At 46.3% G+C, this 17,907-nt stretch overlaps 1 protein-coding gene across 9 annotated transcripts in view; it reads left to right on the top strand.

Annotated features, from left to right (window-relative positions):
• The first annotated feature begins 12,505 nt into the window (after positions 1-12,505).
• The window catches only part of WASHC4 (WASH complex subunit 4), a 141,127-nt gene continuing 135,725 nt past the window's right edge, over positions 12,506-17,907 (top strand). For all 9 annotated transcript variants that reach the window (XR_012647298.1, XR_012647299.1, XM_075007870.1 and 6 more), the window contains exon 1: positions 12,506-12,595. Coding sequence is in view for 7 of the 9 variants with exons in the window: in XM_075007870.1 (XP_074863971.1) it covers positions 12,535-12,595 (61 nt within the window). In the remaining 2 variants the exon portion in view is untranslated. The remainder of the gene's footprint in view (positions 12,596-17,907) is intronic.

Below are 17,907 nucleotides of genomic sequence, written 5' to 3' on the forward strand. Positions count from 1 at the left end.
GGAGGGATGCTGTGCTGAAACCACCTCCTCTGAAACATATAATTCATTTGAGCCCTTCATGTTGAGGCTCATCTGTTTTCTTTACCCACTGGAGTTCCTTCTTGAAGGAAGTGGTTGATTCAGTGTTCCATGGGGAGAAGGTGTGAGAGGTAAGTAATAGCACATTGGTAGTTTGACTACTGTTTCCAGTTATCCAGATTTGGCTGCACTACAGAGTATTAGAGCGCAGGCTGCAGTCTGAGCCCAAACAGCTATCCTACAATTACACAGGCCTTTAGCTATAGCCCCAGGCAGCTGACGCTGGCCAGCTTGGAGTTTTAATTGCAGCATAGACACAAGAGGCCCAGACCTAGAACGAGATGGGGAAGACAGTCTCTAATACTGTCTTGAGCAGGTCAGACACATAGGAGAGGCAGAAGGGAAGAAAATGGAGACGTTGGCTATGCTATACAATGGACCCATACTTATGAGCCATTTCAAGGAAGTCAAGACAAGTTTCTTGATGAATGTGTAACAGCCCAGAGCTCAGTGGACCGCAGAGGATGGTAGACAAGGCACTGGCAAAGTAAATGCACCAGCCCACTCTTCACCAGATAGTTATTTTCCTATTAATTATTTCACTACTGGGCAAACTGCAGTCCACATGCAGCCCTCCGGGGCTTAACCTGTGGCCAACTTGGCTTTCCCCTACTTCATGTGCCTCTCACAGATGGTGGCATCAGAGCCCCACACGTTCTACTCCTCCTCCTCCCTCCCAGTACTCTTTAAGCATGTGACTCACCTGATTTGCACTGGATCCCTGTACCTTCCACTCCTTCCTCGAGTCGCAATGCCATGATAGCAGCTGCTCCAGCACTGGGAAGGTGAGAAATAAGGACAGAGTGTGAATCAGGTAATTTACGCACTCCAAATGTGCTGGGAGGGAGCGGGAGGAGCAGTTAAGCATGGGGCCTAAGTACATAAGAGCTGTGTGGGTGATGGGGGCTGCAGGACCATAAGTGGAACCCCAGTGGACCTCAGGCTGCTGTGGCTCACTGAGGAGAAGGAGGGCCACTCATGTGGCCCACTCACAATTTGTGGTTGCCCATCACTGCTTTCTTTAGTGTCCAAGGCAAAAATCCTTATGGCTTAATTATAAGCCACTCTTCTTCTCTAGTTACCCATATTGTCCATATGTGCAAAGGAGAGAACTATCACCACAGGGCTGCTGCTTTTCCTTCAGCACAGGACCAGAAAGTGGATTGGCAGGATCTAAACCCACCCATTTTTTAAGCATCTTTAGATACAAGCTTTTGTGTCAGACTGATCTTTAGTTGTTACATCACATTATTGGCAATCAGACAACTGACATTTGAGCTTCATGAAGCAAATCTGAAATTCATGGGGTTAGCAATTCATAATGCTCTGTGGTGGTATTCCGCACATACCAAAAGCAAAGTCAATAATCAAATGCACATGTGAAGTACTGTGAATTTAAATTACTTAATTTACTTTGGGCTCCAACACATCTCCGTACCCACTGAGGCAAAGAACAATTCGTGTGTCAAAGGGAAAAAGGCATCACAAAAACCGGTGTCCCTCTTCAGCAAGGTGAAAAGAATACATTGTGCATTAAAAAACTGCAGAGGAAGCAGGTCTACTGATTATACTTAAGTTTCCATAGTGATGAAGAGTCACAAAGAACAAGGATGCACACATTGAAAAGTATGTTAAATCACATGTATGGATGGCATCAATATTCCTATGACTTCTTCCAAGATGATCCTGACTGATGAAATGTAGATATCCATTTAGTAATCATGAAACCAGTTGTCCAGAACTTAAAGAATCATTACGGCAATTCACGGTCAGCTCCAGTGATGATCCTGCCATAGAGACAGACCCAGCTCCACACAGAGATTTAGATGTTTGAGTCTCTAACCTGGTAGGTGCCTAAACTCACTTGGCACCTGGATTTTTACTGTAGAAGTCTCCATGGTGAAAAATTTTTTGCCTTTAGGTACGTGCACTGCTGCCTCAAACAGCTTTTCACCTCATGCCCAAATCACAGTTCCATCCTCAAAGCAGCTGGTGGTATTTCCCTGCCTATCTGTCTTGCAGAATCAGATCCAGCAGGTGTGCTCTGAGCACACCTTACTCCACACAAAATGGTCCGGCGAGGGAGAAAGAGGCAGGATCCCTTACATGTTCTAGTCAAGTGTGGGATTCAATTCTACCATTTCCTTCAAAAATCTAGGGTACTCTGCCTACACCTTATCCAGGATGCAATGCATGACCCAGTTAATTTAGGTACCCCCACCTTTAGCATGGGCTCAGGATGTAAAGCATCTATCCTTACCCAATAACAATAAAAAAACAAAAACAACAAAACCTTTAATACATTTTATTTACGGCATCATTATTTATACTGCAGGTTGCACATCCCTTGTCCGGCACCCTTGGGACTTGAGTGGTCCCAACCTAGGGAATTTGCTGGATGAGGAGATGTCCCCTGCCTCCAGCCTGCTGTCCCTCCTTGCTGCCAGCTTCACTTCACCCTACTGGCCCCCAGACCTCCAGCCTGACCCCTGCAGGGCTGACAATGGACACAGCCATGCTTGGACTGCTGGACACAGCCACTGGTTCCAGGCCTGGCCAGGCTGCCTGATGGAGTCCTGGACCCACAGGTGCCAGCTCCAGCCCCAGCGAGACTGCTAGACACAGCTCTGGCCCCAGCTTGACTGCCAGACCCGACCCCAGCCTTCTGGGTGCTGGCTCCAGCCCTAGCCATGTGGAGTCTGGCGCTGGTTAGGCTGCTGCCTCCAACCTTGGGGCACAAGCCCCACTAGGCTTCCCTGCCCAGGGCTGCCAGGCCCCCCACCAGTGGGCTCTGCCCAGCTCTCCCTCTGCTAACTTCCAACCTGGTGCCCTCTGATCCAGTAGCATCTTTGGTCTGGCATCCAACCACAGATGTTGCTGGACCAGAAAATCCCAGCTTTCGGACATGCAACCTGTATTCCTGACAGACTTTCCCTCCAGGCAGAGAGGCAGAGACTAGGATCAGGACCAGCTATGAGACCCACATTCCTCCTCAGACAAAAACCCCCAAACAGAACCAGATACCCTTCCAGCCCAGACTGGATCAGGCTACATTCCACTTGAACCTCTTCACTTTTTACCAGAACAGGGCTCCTCCCAAACCTCTATTACTGAACCAGACCCACCCCATAAACCACCCCTTAAATCCCCAGCCAGGCCACTTGGACCACCCCTCCAGAGCCATCCCCTGCTGTTGATTTGCACCTTTTCTCCTCTGAGCCAAACTGAAGCAGGAAGGGCCATACCTTGCTCCAGCTTGGCTGGTGCAGCCCCCCCACTAGGCCTGGAGCACATGCAGACAAGGGAGCTCAGGGAGCAGGGGGCTCAAGTTTCCCTCATGGGTGCTGCTATGGTGGGGATGAAAAGAAACTTTCTTTGTGGTTTTATCCTTTTGGAGATGCTCTCACTGTATTTTCTTGTATCATTTCTTTCATCTGGTCTTGGCTGGATTTCATTTCAGCCAAGGTGGCTTTGCTTGCATCAACAGTGGTGGCAAGACCAACTACCTGATGATTTCTCTCTCATTTTTACAGAGTGACCAAAAGTAATTACTGTGAGGTGAGTTGATGTTTTTTTCTTTTTTAAAACCAGACACAAGATAAAATTTCTGTCTGCAATCTATAAAAAAATATTGCAATAGGCGAGTTGTAAATGCTCTGCCGCAGGGATTCCCAGACTATGAGTCGGGGCCCAAACATGGGTCACCATTAGACTTGTTAAGGGTGGCCAGCAGCTGGAAGCTGCATGTGGCTGTTAAAGAAGCCATTTGCAGCTCCTTAATGCTGCCACATCCAGCAGCTATCTCCATCAACAGAGAAGCAATTAGACATTACAAAGACAGCTTCTCCACCTTTGATATTTGTAGCCATCCCAGGCAAGCCACTTAATAGACTCTTGCAGTAAGTAATTTTTGCCCCCCTTCTGTTCTATGTAGCTGATTTGTCAGTTTTCATTTTTTATTTGTATCTCCCCCAGCCCGAGTGTGACTTACCCAGCTCCTCCAGCCTCTGAGTGTGACCCCCCCTCGACCCTGAGGGTGACTCCCCCAGACCCCCAAGCCCACAGCCCTTGAGTGTGACTCCCCCAGCCCATGAATGTGAATCCCTCCAGCCTCTGAATGTGGGTTTAAGCTGGGACAGCTGGGTGGAGTGGTATGGGGATGAGGGTCTTTCCCCCCCACCAGAACTCAGATCAACTATATAATAAAATAATAATTAACTATAATAAATGTAGTGTTATTTTATTACTAATGTATTTTCCCTTTTTCTATGAAATTACTACTATGAATATATAAACATGAGGGGTGCAATTTTATATTCTTTCCTCAAGCACAAAATTAGCTAGTTATGGCACTGCTCCACCACCGTTTTTGAATTGCCTTGGGTTATCAAGTATTCCTGAATTGTCAAAATGGGTCCCTGTCTGGAAAAGGTTGGGAACAGCTGCTCTGAGACCCATTACACAATCTGTGTTGATGCAGCTATACCAGCAGATAATTTCTATACTGTGAATGCAGTGCCTTGACTTCAGAGGAGTTCTGCCCATTTACAGCAATAATTAATTTTCTCTAGATGCTCTTGTTCAGCAATTTATGAACTGGATCCAGACATCATGTTGTATATCAGTTTTGCCTACCAGTTTTCAGGTACCAAGCTACTACTGACAAGTACCAAACACACTTAGGCCCAACGCTGCAAAATACTCAGTATTTTCAACTTCTACTAACTTCAGTAAGAATTATGATAAAGTCCGCACCTTATGAGGTAAGGACACCTGTAATTTACAAGTCCATAGTTATTTTAGGCCAAAAAGAATTTTTCAAATTCTAACAAGAAAATAAATAACTATAGCCAACCGTTAAGTCTTCTGCTCTGCATATTATTTGTAATATCTCTTTTTTAAAATTCTTTCTTGGTGGCTACTCAGTTACGAGTAGGACGTCTTTGTGCCACCCTTCTAGCTGTGAGTCCGTTGATGGCTCATCAACCCAATTCTGGAGCTGCAGATCTTATCACAGAAGAGGCAAGTGTTGGTAGCTGTTGTAGGGACATGGGGCAGTGTTTGACGCTTTTCTTTTCCTTCTTTGACTCTCTTCTTCGGCACTGTAGCAGGACCTGCCAAATTGCATCACCTTCTCACAGACTACTGTTCTCCCCTGGGGACAGTTTTGGGCAGCGTTCTCCCAAGTGTCAACACCGATGCTGTACTTTTTCATCTGTGCCTTCAGCATGTCCTTATATTGCTTCTGATGGCCCCCAGCGCTCCTCTGCCCTTCCTCTACTTTGGAAAACAGACACTGTCTTGGGAGGTGCTGATCAGACATCAGAACCACGTGACCAGTACAACAAAGTTGTTGATGAATGATAATGGCTTCAATGCTGGTCATGTTTGACTCTTCCAGCACACTAGTGTTTGTGCTCCTCTCCTCCCAAGAGATATTTAGGATTCTCCTGAGGCAGCATTGATGATATCATTCAAGTGCCTTCAAACTAACTTGTATTATGTCCAGGTTTCACATGCATATAGTAGCACTGGAACAACCACTGCATGGTATACAAGGAGCTTCATCTTGGGATACATGTTCTGATTTTTAAAGACCCTTTGTCTCAGGAGGGCAAAAGCAGAGCTTGCACAGCTTAAATGATGCTGGATATCTGCATCAATGTTGATGTTAGTGGAAAGATGATTTCCAATGTGGGAAGTGCTCCACGTGTTCCAGCAGTTCTCCATTGACTTCAGTAGAAGGTGCATGAGATTGTCCCGTCAGTGAAGGCTGGGGGAGTACCTTGGTCTTTTTGATGTTCAGTTTGAGACAGAGATTCTCGTATGCTTCAGCGAAGGCAACTAAGATGGTCTGAAGGGTTGTGGGAGAAAAAGTAACAATCGTATGGTCATCTGCATACTGGGGCTTCGTGATTGAAGTTGTGTAGGTCTTGCTTTTAGCCTTCAGTCTCCTGAGATTGAAAAGCTTCCCATTCACTTGACAGACAATCTTCACATCATCTGGAAGCTTGCCATCAATGAGGTGAAGAGTCATTGGATCACAGAACACTAGAACTGGAAAGGACCAGGTCATGCTCGATCTGCTCAAGGTTACACCTTGCAGTATCATTCATGCCAACATGGAGGAGCAGCATGGGGTAGTAGTCAGTAGGCCAGATAATCTTTGACAACGCCTCCGTAACATCTTGGATACAGGCTGCTGGCAGGCAACATACCTCCCAGGATGAAATGTCAGGGTGAGAGATGGGTGCCTCCATCCCCCTCAGAAGAGAGTCTCCGACCATGACCTTATGTTTCCTCTGGATAGTGGTGGCAGCAGACCTCCCAGCCTTGGGAGTACAAGGCTTCTCTGCTTCTGCTGTAGGGTGTGATTCCTTATGTTCTGTATCTCCTGTATCCAGAACAGCATAACGGTTTTCTCATACCATGGTGGGAGGGTTGGGAGCAGAAGGGGAGCACTGCCTGCTGCCAGAAGTGACCAGTTGCCAGTGTCCCTCTGAGCTATCTCCTCCTCCACCGATGGTGTGTCAGTACTCTTTTGTGGTGGTACAGCTATCTTAACCTCAGCTGACTCCACCTGAATACTGTCCAGGAATTCCTTAGCCTAGCCACCTCCTCCTGTAGCTCTCTCACCTGCTTACTGAGAGATTCTATCAGAAGACACCTTCCACAAGGGATGGTCCCCCCAGCCTGGACTTCAGTAGGCAGGAATTGGAAGTCACAGTCCCTGCAAAACTACACCAGGTTCTGGGTGGAGGCATCCCTGGTTAGGAGGTCTGTCTGACTAAAGCCACACGTAGAGGAGACAGGAGCAGTGCTGGCAGAGGTGCTGTGGGTTTCCTTACCCACAGTTGGACACTGAGCTAAATAGGAGGATCGGAAAAGCGGCCACAACTCTGTCCAGACTCAGCGAGGGAGTGTGGAATAACAACAAGCTGTACACTCACACCAAAATGCAAGTCTACAGAGCCTGCATCCTCAGCACCCTCCTTTATGGCAGCGACACTTGGACCCTGTATGCCCGCCAGGAAAAGAGGCTGAATGTCTTCCACTTGCGCTGCCTCAGGCGCATCCTTGGAATATCATGGAAGGACAGAGTTACCAACATAGCCGTCCTCGAGCAAGCTGGAATCCCAACCATGCACACCCTCCTCAGGCAGTGTCGACTCCACTGGCTTGGCCACGTCCACAGGATGAACGATGGAAGGATTCCAACAGACATCATGTATGGTGAGCTAGCCTCTGGCAAAAGACCCCCCGGACGCCCCCAGTTGCGTTACAAAGATGTCTGCAAGAGAGACCTCAGAGAGGTAGACATCGAGCTGGACAACTGGGAAGAACTAGCAGACGACCGCGGCAGATGGAGGCAGGGGTTACACAAGGGCCTTCAGAAGGGCGAGTTGAAGCTCAGACAGCTAGCAGAGGAGAAGCGAGCGCACAGAAAGCACAATAAGGACTTGCCAGACACCCACTACATCTGCAAGAGACGCAGCAAGGACTGTCACTCTCGTGTGGGTCTTTATAGTCACAATAGACGCTGTAAATGAAGTCTTAAATTGAGACTTTGAAGGGCGCGATCCATGGTCTGTGCAGACTGAAGGATGCCTACTACTACTAGTGGATCCCCCTCTGTCAAACTCCCTCTTAAAACTTCCCAGTCTGCAGCTCCCTGTTCGCTTCACTCTCCTGGTCACTCTGACTCTGGCTTTTTAAAGCCTACAAACTTCGGTCAGACCTTCCCCTTCTTAGTCACACAGGGGAAAGCTGATCCTGAGGCTGATCAAAGGCAATCAAGGGAACAAGGGATCAAACAAGGTTCCAACTCGCCCAGGCACACAATCCCAAATGCCACAGTAACTGAAAACTGAAATCAGCTGCAATCAGAATTCAATATTGAAATAGTCAAGCAAACTCACTCTCACCCAACTGCCACAGTACCTGAAACTGAAATCATGGTGATGAAGATGCAGAACACTGATGGTGCAATGATGCAGCCTTGCTTGTCTCTCATTTTGACCTCAAAGGGGTCACTTTGGGATCTGTTGTTGCTCAATACATGTTTTTGTGAATGAGCCTTAAGATGCTAATGAATTTTTTGGGGCAACCGATCTTTGAGAGGATGGTCCACAGGGCACTACCATTGACTGAATCAAATGCTTTGGTCAGGTTGATGAAACTCATATATAAGGCTTGCTTGTGTTCATGACACTTTTCTTGCAGTTGCCGGGCAGTGACGATCACGCCCACTGTTCCTTGGAATGGCAGGAAGCCACACAGGGATTCTGGGAGAATTTTTTCTGAGACTCTGGATTGTCATTTGTAATATCATAACACCTAGAATCCCCACACACAGGACAGGAGCCCATTGTGCTATGTGCTGAACAAACACAGGACAAGAAAACAATTCATGCTCCCCAAGAGCTCATTTACCTCACAAATTCAAGATCTTGCTTGCTTTATAACACTCTTAAATTACTTGTTAAACTTTACACAGAATGTGACACACAAGAGTCCAACATAAATCATGCATCCACAGACAAATGAAATGATGAGAACAATAACTAGTGTCTCTATTGTATTTCTCATTGATAATATTATAATAACCAAGACAAGTTACTGTAAAACTACAAGTCAGTTACAGTATTTTCTGAAATTAGTAATCGATCTTTTGGCATCTCAGCACTTCCACAGCTTTCCCTGTAAACCTGTAGGTGAACACTCTCCATTCACCTCATGCAAACCTGGAAAGATAAACCCTCTGAGTGGATTATACCTGACACAAGAATACTTTCCTTAAACAACACTTACACATAATATAGTAGCAAGAGAATGAAGGCCCCCTCCTTCTCCTTGAATTAGGCTTTTTCACAGCTTGCTTTCTTCCCTGTGTTCTCTAGCAGGTGAGCTAATTACCACATTAGCTCATCCTGATCCTTGCAAGTGATCCCTGCTATCCTTCAAAATCCAATCAAGCTACCTAACTCTCTCCTACTTTAACCCTGCCTGGGGCTCTGGGTGAATCAAGTGTCCAGCTGCTGCTTCTAAGGGGCTTTATTTGTAGCTGGTAACAATGTTGTGTCACATGGTAGAAAATAAACACTTTCTAGTACAAAAGTTCATGGAGGTTGACTAATTTTCAGAAATTACACTAATTTCCAAAGAAGCTTAGCAGAGCAATTTGCACACAGACCACTTCTCAGTCTGCACAATGCACTTTTCTGTCAAAGGTAGTCTTGACTTGATGTCACTAGAAACCAAATGAGATGTGTATCTCCAAATGATTATCACAAGCAAATCTGAATCAAGGTCAGGGAAAATCCAGCAGTACCTAAAATTGAACAAAACCAATGTAACTGTATGAAGAGTGCCACCTAGTGATTAAACTGAAAAAGCAACGAAGGGTCCTGTGGCATCTTACAGACTAACAGAAAAGTTTTGAGCATGAGCTTTCGTGAGCACAGACTCACGTGCATCTGATGAAGTGAGTCTGTGCTCACGAAAGCTCATGCTCAAAACTTTTCCGTTAGTCTATGAGGTGCCACAGGACCCTTCGTTGCTGTTACAGATCCAGACTAACACGGCTACTCCTCCAATACTAAACTGAAAAAGCATCACTCAGCCATTTCAAAAACTATTGTAAAAGGACAACATGCAGCTCAATACTTTAAAAACATCTCATTATTATTTAAGCTTGCCTCACTTGAAACTGTTTCTCCAAATGTTTCCCCTCACTCTGCATTCTAATTCAAAAGACTTCTCATTGCTGTTTTCCGTTTCATACTCACATAGACATATTTTATGCATATTATTATAAAGGGTGGCAGTCGTGCACACTGTCTGATTAGCTCACTTTGTTCAAGTTTTGCAGACCTCATAAAAACTGCACACATCTTAGAACATTTTACTCCCTACATATTCAGTTAACACATTATTTTAACAAATTGGAAGCCATATCCTAGCTTTGAATATGTGAAGGCTCCACTGAGTTCAAAGAAAGCTACATGTATATGAAAGATGGCCCTGGACCTCTCGTCTAAATTAGGGCCCAATTCCTCCAGGAACTTAATACTGATTTAAAGATACTGTACACTCACAGGTCCTACTGATTTAAATGGAAAGTGAGAGAACCCTGTCCTTTGCTGATGCTCAGTGTGTTGTACAATCAGGCTCAAACTTTTTGTGACCCTTTAAAAAAACTAAAGATGATATTTGTACAAAAACCAAGTAACTGAGAGGGAGACACTGGAGCTGTGCAACTATTTGATAACATAAACCAACAATAAATATGTACAGCATCATCTCCTTTTTTTTTTGAAATTATCCCAAAGATTGATCTATTGTTTCTGTAAATTGGCAAGAAATTATGTTCCACACCATTGTTTCAACTCTCTTCTGTCCACACAAAACTGATCAAGAAAATTTTACGTCTTAATGGCTGTGTCTACACTAGCCTCAAATTTCACGTCTTAATGGCTGTGTCTACAAGTTTGGGGCTAGTGTAGACGTAGCCAATGAAACACATACAGGCTGGCAGTGGCCACACTCGGCCACAACTGCGAAATGGCAATGCAAATGGCCACTTCAAAGATTACTAATGAGGTGTTGAATTGAATATTCAGCACCTCATTAGCATGAGGATGCTTCTGGCCGCGGCTCTCTGAAAGCGCCACTTTTGAACACCTGTGGCGCGGCTACACGGGGGGTCCTTTTCGAAAGGATCCCGCACATTTCGAGATCCCCTTATTCCCATCAGATGAAAGGAATAAGGGGATTTCGAAACGTGCAGGGTCCTTTCAAAAAGGACCCCCATGTAGCCGCACCAAACTGTGGCCTGAAGCATGTTAATGCTCATAAGGCACTGAATATTCAATTCAGTGCCTCATTAATAATCTTTGAAAGGGCCATTAGCAATGGCTATTTTGAAGATTTGTGCCAGTGTAGTCACGGCCCTCAGGAATAAGGGGATTTCGAAATGTGTGGGGTTCTTTCGAAAAGGACCCTCATGTAGCCGCGCCAAGCCACGCGTGTTTGAAAGTGGCGCTTTCAAAGTGCTGCTGCCCGAAGTGTCCTAATGCTAATCAGGCGCTGAATATTCAGTTCAGCGCCTCATTAGTAATCTTCAAAATGGCCATTAGCATGGCCATTTTGAAGTTTTGGCCAAGTGTGGCCACAGCTGCTGTGGCCACGCTTGGCCAAAATTTCAAAAGGGCCATACTAATGGCCAGCTGATAGGAATAAGGGTATTTTGAAGTCTGTGGGGTCCTTTTGAACAGGGCCCCATGTAACTAAGCCGCACGCAATCGAAATGGAGCACGTTCGAAGTGCCGTGGCTGGCAGCATGCTAATTAGGTGCTGAATATTCATTTCAGCACCTCATTAGTATCCTCCAATTCGGGCATTAGCATGGCCCTTTCAAAATTTTGGCTAAGTGTGGCCACAGCCGCAGTAGAATCTTTCTTCCCCAGAAACAGCTTTAAAATAAATCAGTGCCAAATGACAGAATTGCTGTCTTCACCCACATAAATGCAACATGGGGCCAAACTGCTGTTGCTATGAATCTAGCAGCTGGTGCTGCTGATGCTATTGCAATTGTTCACCTTTCTGTCAATGACACAGCTCTTGCTGCTGCCCTCCCATTTGGGGCTAAGTATCAGAGGGGTAGCAGAGTTAGTCTGTATCTTGGAAAACAACAAGAAGTCCTGTGGCACCTTATAGACTAAGCTACTATGCTCCAAAATATCTGTTAGTCTGTAAGGTGCCACAGGACTTCTTGTTCCATTTGGGGCTGTTATTCTCTACATTGAAATTGCTGCTGTCACTGGCGACGTTGATGTTACTCCTACCTCGGAGGCTGGTACAATGGATGGTGGCGTTGCTGCTCTGGGTGCTCCTTTTCTTGCTATTCCTCCCGCGTCCTGGAACCCTAGGTGCTCCCTTCGATTGCTCCCTTAAACCTAATTATTGCAATGGAGGCTACTGCAACCGTCCCTCCGGCTGTTCTGGGTCGGACGTGTTCTTTGCCTACAGGCCGGAGTCGGGGTCTTCGTGTGTATTACACAATGTCACCGCCGTTGAAAAGCTTACAGTGCAAACAGACAAGATAGGCACTGTGTAGGGAAACTGAGGTACTGGGGGCAACGCATCTGAGGTCACTCAGGAGCTCAGGGACGGAACCGGGAAGAGCATCCCGGGCTCCTGCCCTTCAAGCCAAAGCCAGCGCCAGCGCCAGCGCCAGCGCCAGGCGTACCGGGCGCGGCTCCTAGCGGGATCTGCCCTGCACCGCAAGCCCCGGCCAGGAACGGGCAGCGGCTGCCGCAGATCCCACGACTGACCCAGGAAGGGAGGTACTGCCACTAAGGCCGCTCCCGGCCGTGTCCCGCCGCACTCCATTTCCCGGCGTGCAGCGCGGGCGCGCTGCCGGAAATCTCGTGCCGGAGGCTGGGCGCTGCTACCATGGCGCTGGAGACCCTCTCGCCGGACTGGGAGTTCGACCGCCTCGACGACGGCTCCCAGAGTAAGCGCGCGCTGCGCGGAGCGTAGGTGGGGGCCGTTCAACGGCCCAGCGCGCGGCCGGCCGCGAGGACGGTGGCACCTGGTTCTCCAGCGTCCCCCTGTCACGCGCGTGCCCTCTAGCGGGTGGGGGGAGGCGGTCAGACGCCGGCCCAGCCCTGAGGCCTCTACCCTGGGAAGCAGCGCGCCCGGAGCCAGCGAGGCGGTGCCGGTAGTCCCGGCTCCGAGTGGCTGCTTGGGTTGAGGGTGGGGCGGGGGTCGCCGCAATGTCCGGCCTGGGGAGGTCACCGCCTCCAGTCCCTGCCCTGGGGCCGGGCCAGGTAACCTGCCCTCGCCCAGCCCCGGTAGCTTGTCTCCCACCGGCTCTGGCAACTTTCCGCCGGTTCCCGAGCCTCGCAGCTCTTACGGCGGGAAAGTTTTTCCTGGCATCTAACCTGATCCTCCCCGGCTGCGGAGTAGGGCGGTGTGGCCCTTGTCCTGGCCCGAGCGGCTGTGGAGAGCATCGTTCCCTGTGAAACAGCCCCTGATGTATTTGAAGATTATCGTCAGGTCGGCTCCCACCCCCGCCAGGCTTTTTCAAGACTAAACATGACCGTTCTTCACATAGGAGGTGCAGGGAATAGCTCAGTGGTTAGAGTATTGACCTTGTAAACCAAGGGTGGTGAGTTCAGCCCTTGTAGGGGCCTCAAATATGCTTCATGATGATAGCTTTCAAGTAGTTTGGGGCAGGTTAGGTGACCATCTGTCTGGGATGATGTACATGGTGATACCTCCTACTGTGTGTGCAGGTGACTGGACCTGATGATGTCAAGGTCCTTTCTGTGATTTAAAAAAAATAGACGTTTAAAATCTCTTATTTTGTTGCTTTCAGCCAGACTCATTCTAATTTGTGCACATCTTTCCTAAATTGCAGCACCCAGAGTTAGAGACAGTCCTCCAGCTGAGCCCTTACTTTTCCAGAGTAAAGTGGGAAAGTAGCTCCTTTGTCTTGCATACAACACTCCTGATAATATCCTCCCCCTAATATTAGATTTTTTTTTTTCAAATGCATCATGTTGATTCATATTCAGTTTGTAGTTTAATCTTCCTTGATTTTCCTCCTGCCATGTTTCATGGATCTGTTTGAGAGGGTTTCGCAAATCTCCCAAATAATGAGGTGGGACTCAAACATGGGGATACACTGACTTTTTGTCTAGTGTATTTGGGTGATTTTGGAATTTTTCCTGCTGAAACAATGATGACTCTTTCATTGCAGCGTCTATCCTGATTACATAGATAGATCATGCAGGAATAAATTAGTTCCCTGGTGCGTGTTTGCTGTGGCTTGAAAGGAACTAAATAGGGCATCCGCTTGCAATTTCACTTCAGCTTTTTTAAAATGATGTTTATCTTTGTCAGCCTGCTTGTGTGCAATTTTTTGTCCTTGTAGATGCCTTAGTTTCTAAACATTGGTTGTATTTGTTTGTCACTCTGTAAAGTACATTGTGAAATAAACTGTCACACTAAATTGTATAATTACTGAGCAAATATGTCTGTCATGAGTTGCTGTTTCATATACACAGTATAAGTTTCCAAAGGGGTTGTCCATTCATGTCATATATATTTTATTTATTTACAGTGAAAACTGACTTGAGGTTTAATTATATTTTTTAACAATTGTATGCCTTCAAAAAGCTTAATGGATAGGTTATCATAAATGTTGCTTAATCATTGTTTCCCAGACATTAGCAGCTCTGTGAAGTTGAATTATGTGAGGTAATTCTGTCACATCAGTTTATGGGAGGGCAGGCACCTGACCTGTCAATGAGCAAACTGACAGGAAAACAAAATGTGTGCCTCTCTTTAAAAGGAATTTTCTTATTTCTGTCAGGCTGCAAAAATGTCACTAATGTGAAAAGTTTTTTTTTTTTAGACTCATTTCACTTTACACCTAAATCTTACATCTAATTATTACCTATTATAATTACTTAAACAGAGGAAAGAGGAGACCAAATCAGTCCAGTATAGAGCCATAGACTCATAAAGAGTAAGAATGGAAGGGACCACAGGAGGTCTCCCAGTCCCCCCGCTCGCCTGCCCGCTCCCAGCTTGCAAAGCCGGACTAAGTATTATGTAGACCATCCATCCCTAAGCTGCTCTTAATGTATATTAATTAGTGTTAGATGTATAACTAGGCTTGGCAAAATTCTGCTTTTTTTTCCTTATAATATTAATATATTAAATTGTATATATTTACATTTTCATTGTTTCAGGAAATCATGGAAATGCTAGACAGTTACTTAGTGGCAGTAGATGTTGTGGTTAAAAAGGTTGAGGCTGGATACCCATTAAAACAGAAATTGTCAACATCACATGTTGTAATAAAGAATGTAAATATCTTTATATCTTCTCACTTGGCCTATCTGTGAATTTTTATTATAATTGGAAATTTTTTTGTTGGTTTGTGTTTGGATAGTGAAATTCATGTTTGCCAACATTTTACATATACAGACCTAATCATTCTATGCCTATATATAACTATGTCATTCACATGGGATGATGTATACCCAGTATTGAACTATTGTCTGTTTTATTAAAGAACATAAATAGAATTAGAGACATTTATAATTTTCATTATTGAGTAAAGATTTAGTATTGTTTAAATCTTAGTGGTTTCATTTTTAATGGCTTAAGCTAGAGGAAATTCATTCAGTCAAATAAAGTACATTTCATAAAATATTTTCTCGGCACTGGCTTCCTGTCTTTGGCTACACTGACCTGAGCTGCTGGCAGCAGTATGCAAATGGACTGTCTCAAAAATGCAAATAATGCTCATTTGCATATTTGCTCACCAGCAGAGGCTGCTGCTGGCAAAAAAAGCAGTGTAAACGTGGTTCTGCCGGCAAACCTGTGCCGTGCCCCCACTTTTTTGGCAGCCTTTTATGCCTGATTTTTTTCCACACATGGAGTGTCCTTCATCTGCTCCACACATGCTTCCTACCACTTGGTGGGACAAGTGTGTGTTGGCAGTCATGGAGGTGGCCTCTCCTGCAGCCCACATGGTGACAGCTCCAGTTGTAGGGCAGCTTGTGCCACATAGTGTGGCTCTGCTCCAGGAGTAGTGACTCCAGCCATGGGGCAACTCCTATGGCACAGCTCCAGTGGTGGACCTGGTGAGTCACCGGCGGTTTGCCCAGGAGGGTGGGTGTTTGATGTGGGGGACTGTTTTGGGGGGGGTGCCTGTGTTGGGGTGGAGCTGTGACAATTGTTAAATTTCTTTTGGACACCTTTGCTGTTTAACAGTTTTGCTACAGTGCCCATTTTCCACTTATTTGGTGCAAAGGTACCTATAGCTACGATTTGCTTAGTGAGTTAACCACTTGTTCATCTAGGCAAGAGGTGTTCAAACTGGGGTTGGGGAGGTATGGGGATAGTTCCTGGGGAGGTGTGGAAAATATTTGAACACATGAGAAGCTTTCAGGGCAAAAAAGCTTACTATACATATTTTACCCTTACCACTGAATGACTAGCAAAATTGATTTCTTCAGATATATCAGGTCCTCAGAGGGCACTGCACATTTGACTCCAGATGGCACAGTGCATTTTGATGGATTTCTGCTATGCTTTCACAGGGGCTCTTATAGCGTTATAAGAGGTTGTCACCTTCTTTATTTTAATCCATTTGCAAAGATGCACATTTTACTGTAAGCATCTACCATAATCCGAGTTTTGCTCATGGTTTTGTTGGCTCTGTTTGAAATGGTGCCTTATTCTTTTTAAAAGTTAATGAGTTGCATGTTGATTTTTTTTTTAAATTGTTATATGTACTGTATGGTGGAGTGAGAAGGGGATAAAATACAATGGACACCAGGGCTATGTCTACACTAGACCCCCCCTTTCGAAAGGGGGATGCTAATGAGGCACTTCAGGATATGCTGATGAGGTGCTGCAATGAATGGGCAGCGCCTCATTAGCATAATGGCAGCCACACCACTTTGAAAGTGCCACTTTCGATTGCGCATGGCTCGTCAGCACAGAGTCCTTTTCGAAAGAACCCCACACACTTCGAAATCCCCTTATTCCTATTTGGTTATAGGAATAAGGGGATTTCAAAGTGAGCAGGGTCCTTTCGAAAAGGACACCATATAGACGAGCCATGCATGATCGAAAGTGGCACTTCTGAAGAGCTGCGGCTGCCGTTATGCTAATGAGGTGCTGCAATGAATATCCTGAAGTGTCTCATTAGCATCCCCCTTTTGAGAGTGGGGGGTGGGGGTAATGTAGACATAGTCAAAGAAAGGTAGTGCAGTCAAATAAGTTTGACAACCACTAATCTAGGCTGTAAAGCAGAGATTGGGAATCTTTGGCCAGTGGTCCATTTTCTGCCTATGAGCTCTGTCTGACAGTGGGGAGGAAGTGGCTCTGGGAACAGCAGTACAGGGAAACTCTATCCCTGTGCTCACTTGCAGGCTCCACCTCCATTGCTTCCACTGGCCAGTAATCACAGCCAATGGGAGTGGCGCAGAGCTGCCTGTAACACCCTCTTCCCCACCACCCAGGAACTGTGCCAAATTGGCACCCCAATCCCCAATGCCCATACCCCCCATGTCCAGTTCATTGCTGCCCTGTGCCTACTGCTCAGACCTACCACTCCCACCCTGAGCTCACTCCTGCATCCTGCCTCTTTCCTAGACTCCACATCCCTAGCCTGTTCCTGCACCCTACCTCCCTCACAAATCCCCAGATCGCTCACTCCCGCCTGTTTCTGCATGCTATCTCCTGCTCAGATCTCTCCCATCCCAGCCTGCTCCCCAGCAGCTCCTTCCCACATGCTAGACCCCCTCATTTTTCACCTCACCCCAGATCCTAGGATTCCCACAATATCTACAAGCCCCAGGCTTCCCAGAAGAGATAATCTGTCCCTGGGGGTTAGCCCTGAGCCTCGCCAACTCCCTTGGAGTTGGAGCTCAAGGACAGGAAGGTGAGTGTCTTTATATTTTTTTCCCCCTGCTTCTAAGTTGAGGGCCACACCTTAAGGAGCTTTTCCCCGCTCCCTTGGAGGCCAGGTCAGTGAGGGATTATTTTTGTTTTTGCTTCTCACTTTTGCATGTGGCCCCAACTTATTTTCCTTTGGGTCTTTGGGCCACAACCCAAAAAAGGTTCCCTGCTTCTGCTGTATGCTCTTTGGGGCAAGGATTTCCTTTCTTTGAGGCATTTGAAGTACAGTAGAATCTCAGAATTATGAACACCAGAGTTAGTGTACTTCCCATTCCTAAGGAAGTGTGTGGTTGACGAATCAGTCCCTGTCAGGCAGAAGCAAGCAGCATTTTTATTCTA

Source organism: Carettochelys insculpta, chromosome 1 (assembly GCF_033958435.1).
Source record: "Carettochelys insculpta isolate YL-2023 chromosome 1, ASM3395843v1, whole genome shotgun sequence".
NCBI lineage: Eukaryota > Metazoa > Chordata > Testudines > Carettochelyidae > Carettochelys > Carettochelys insculpta.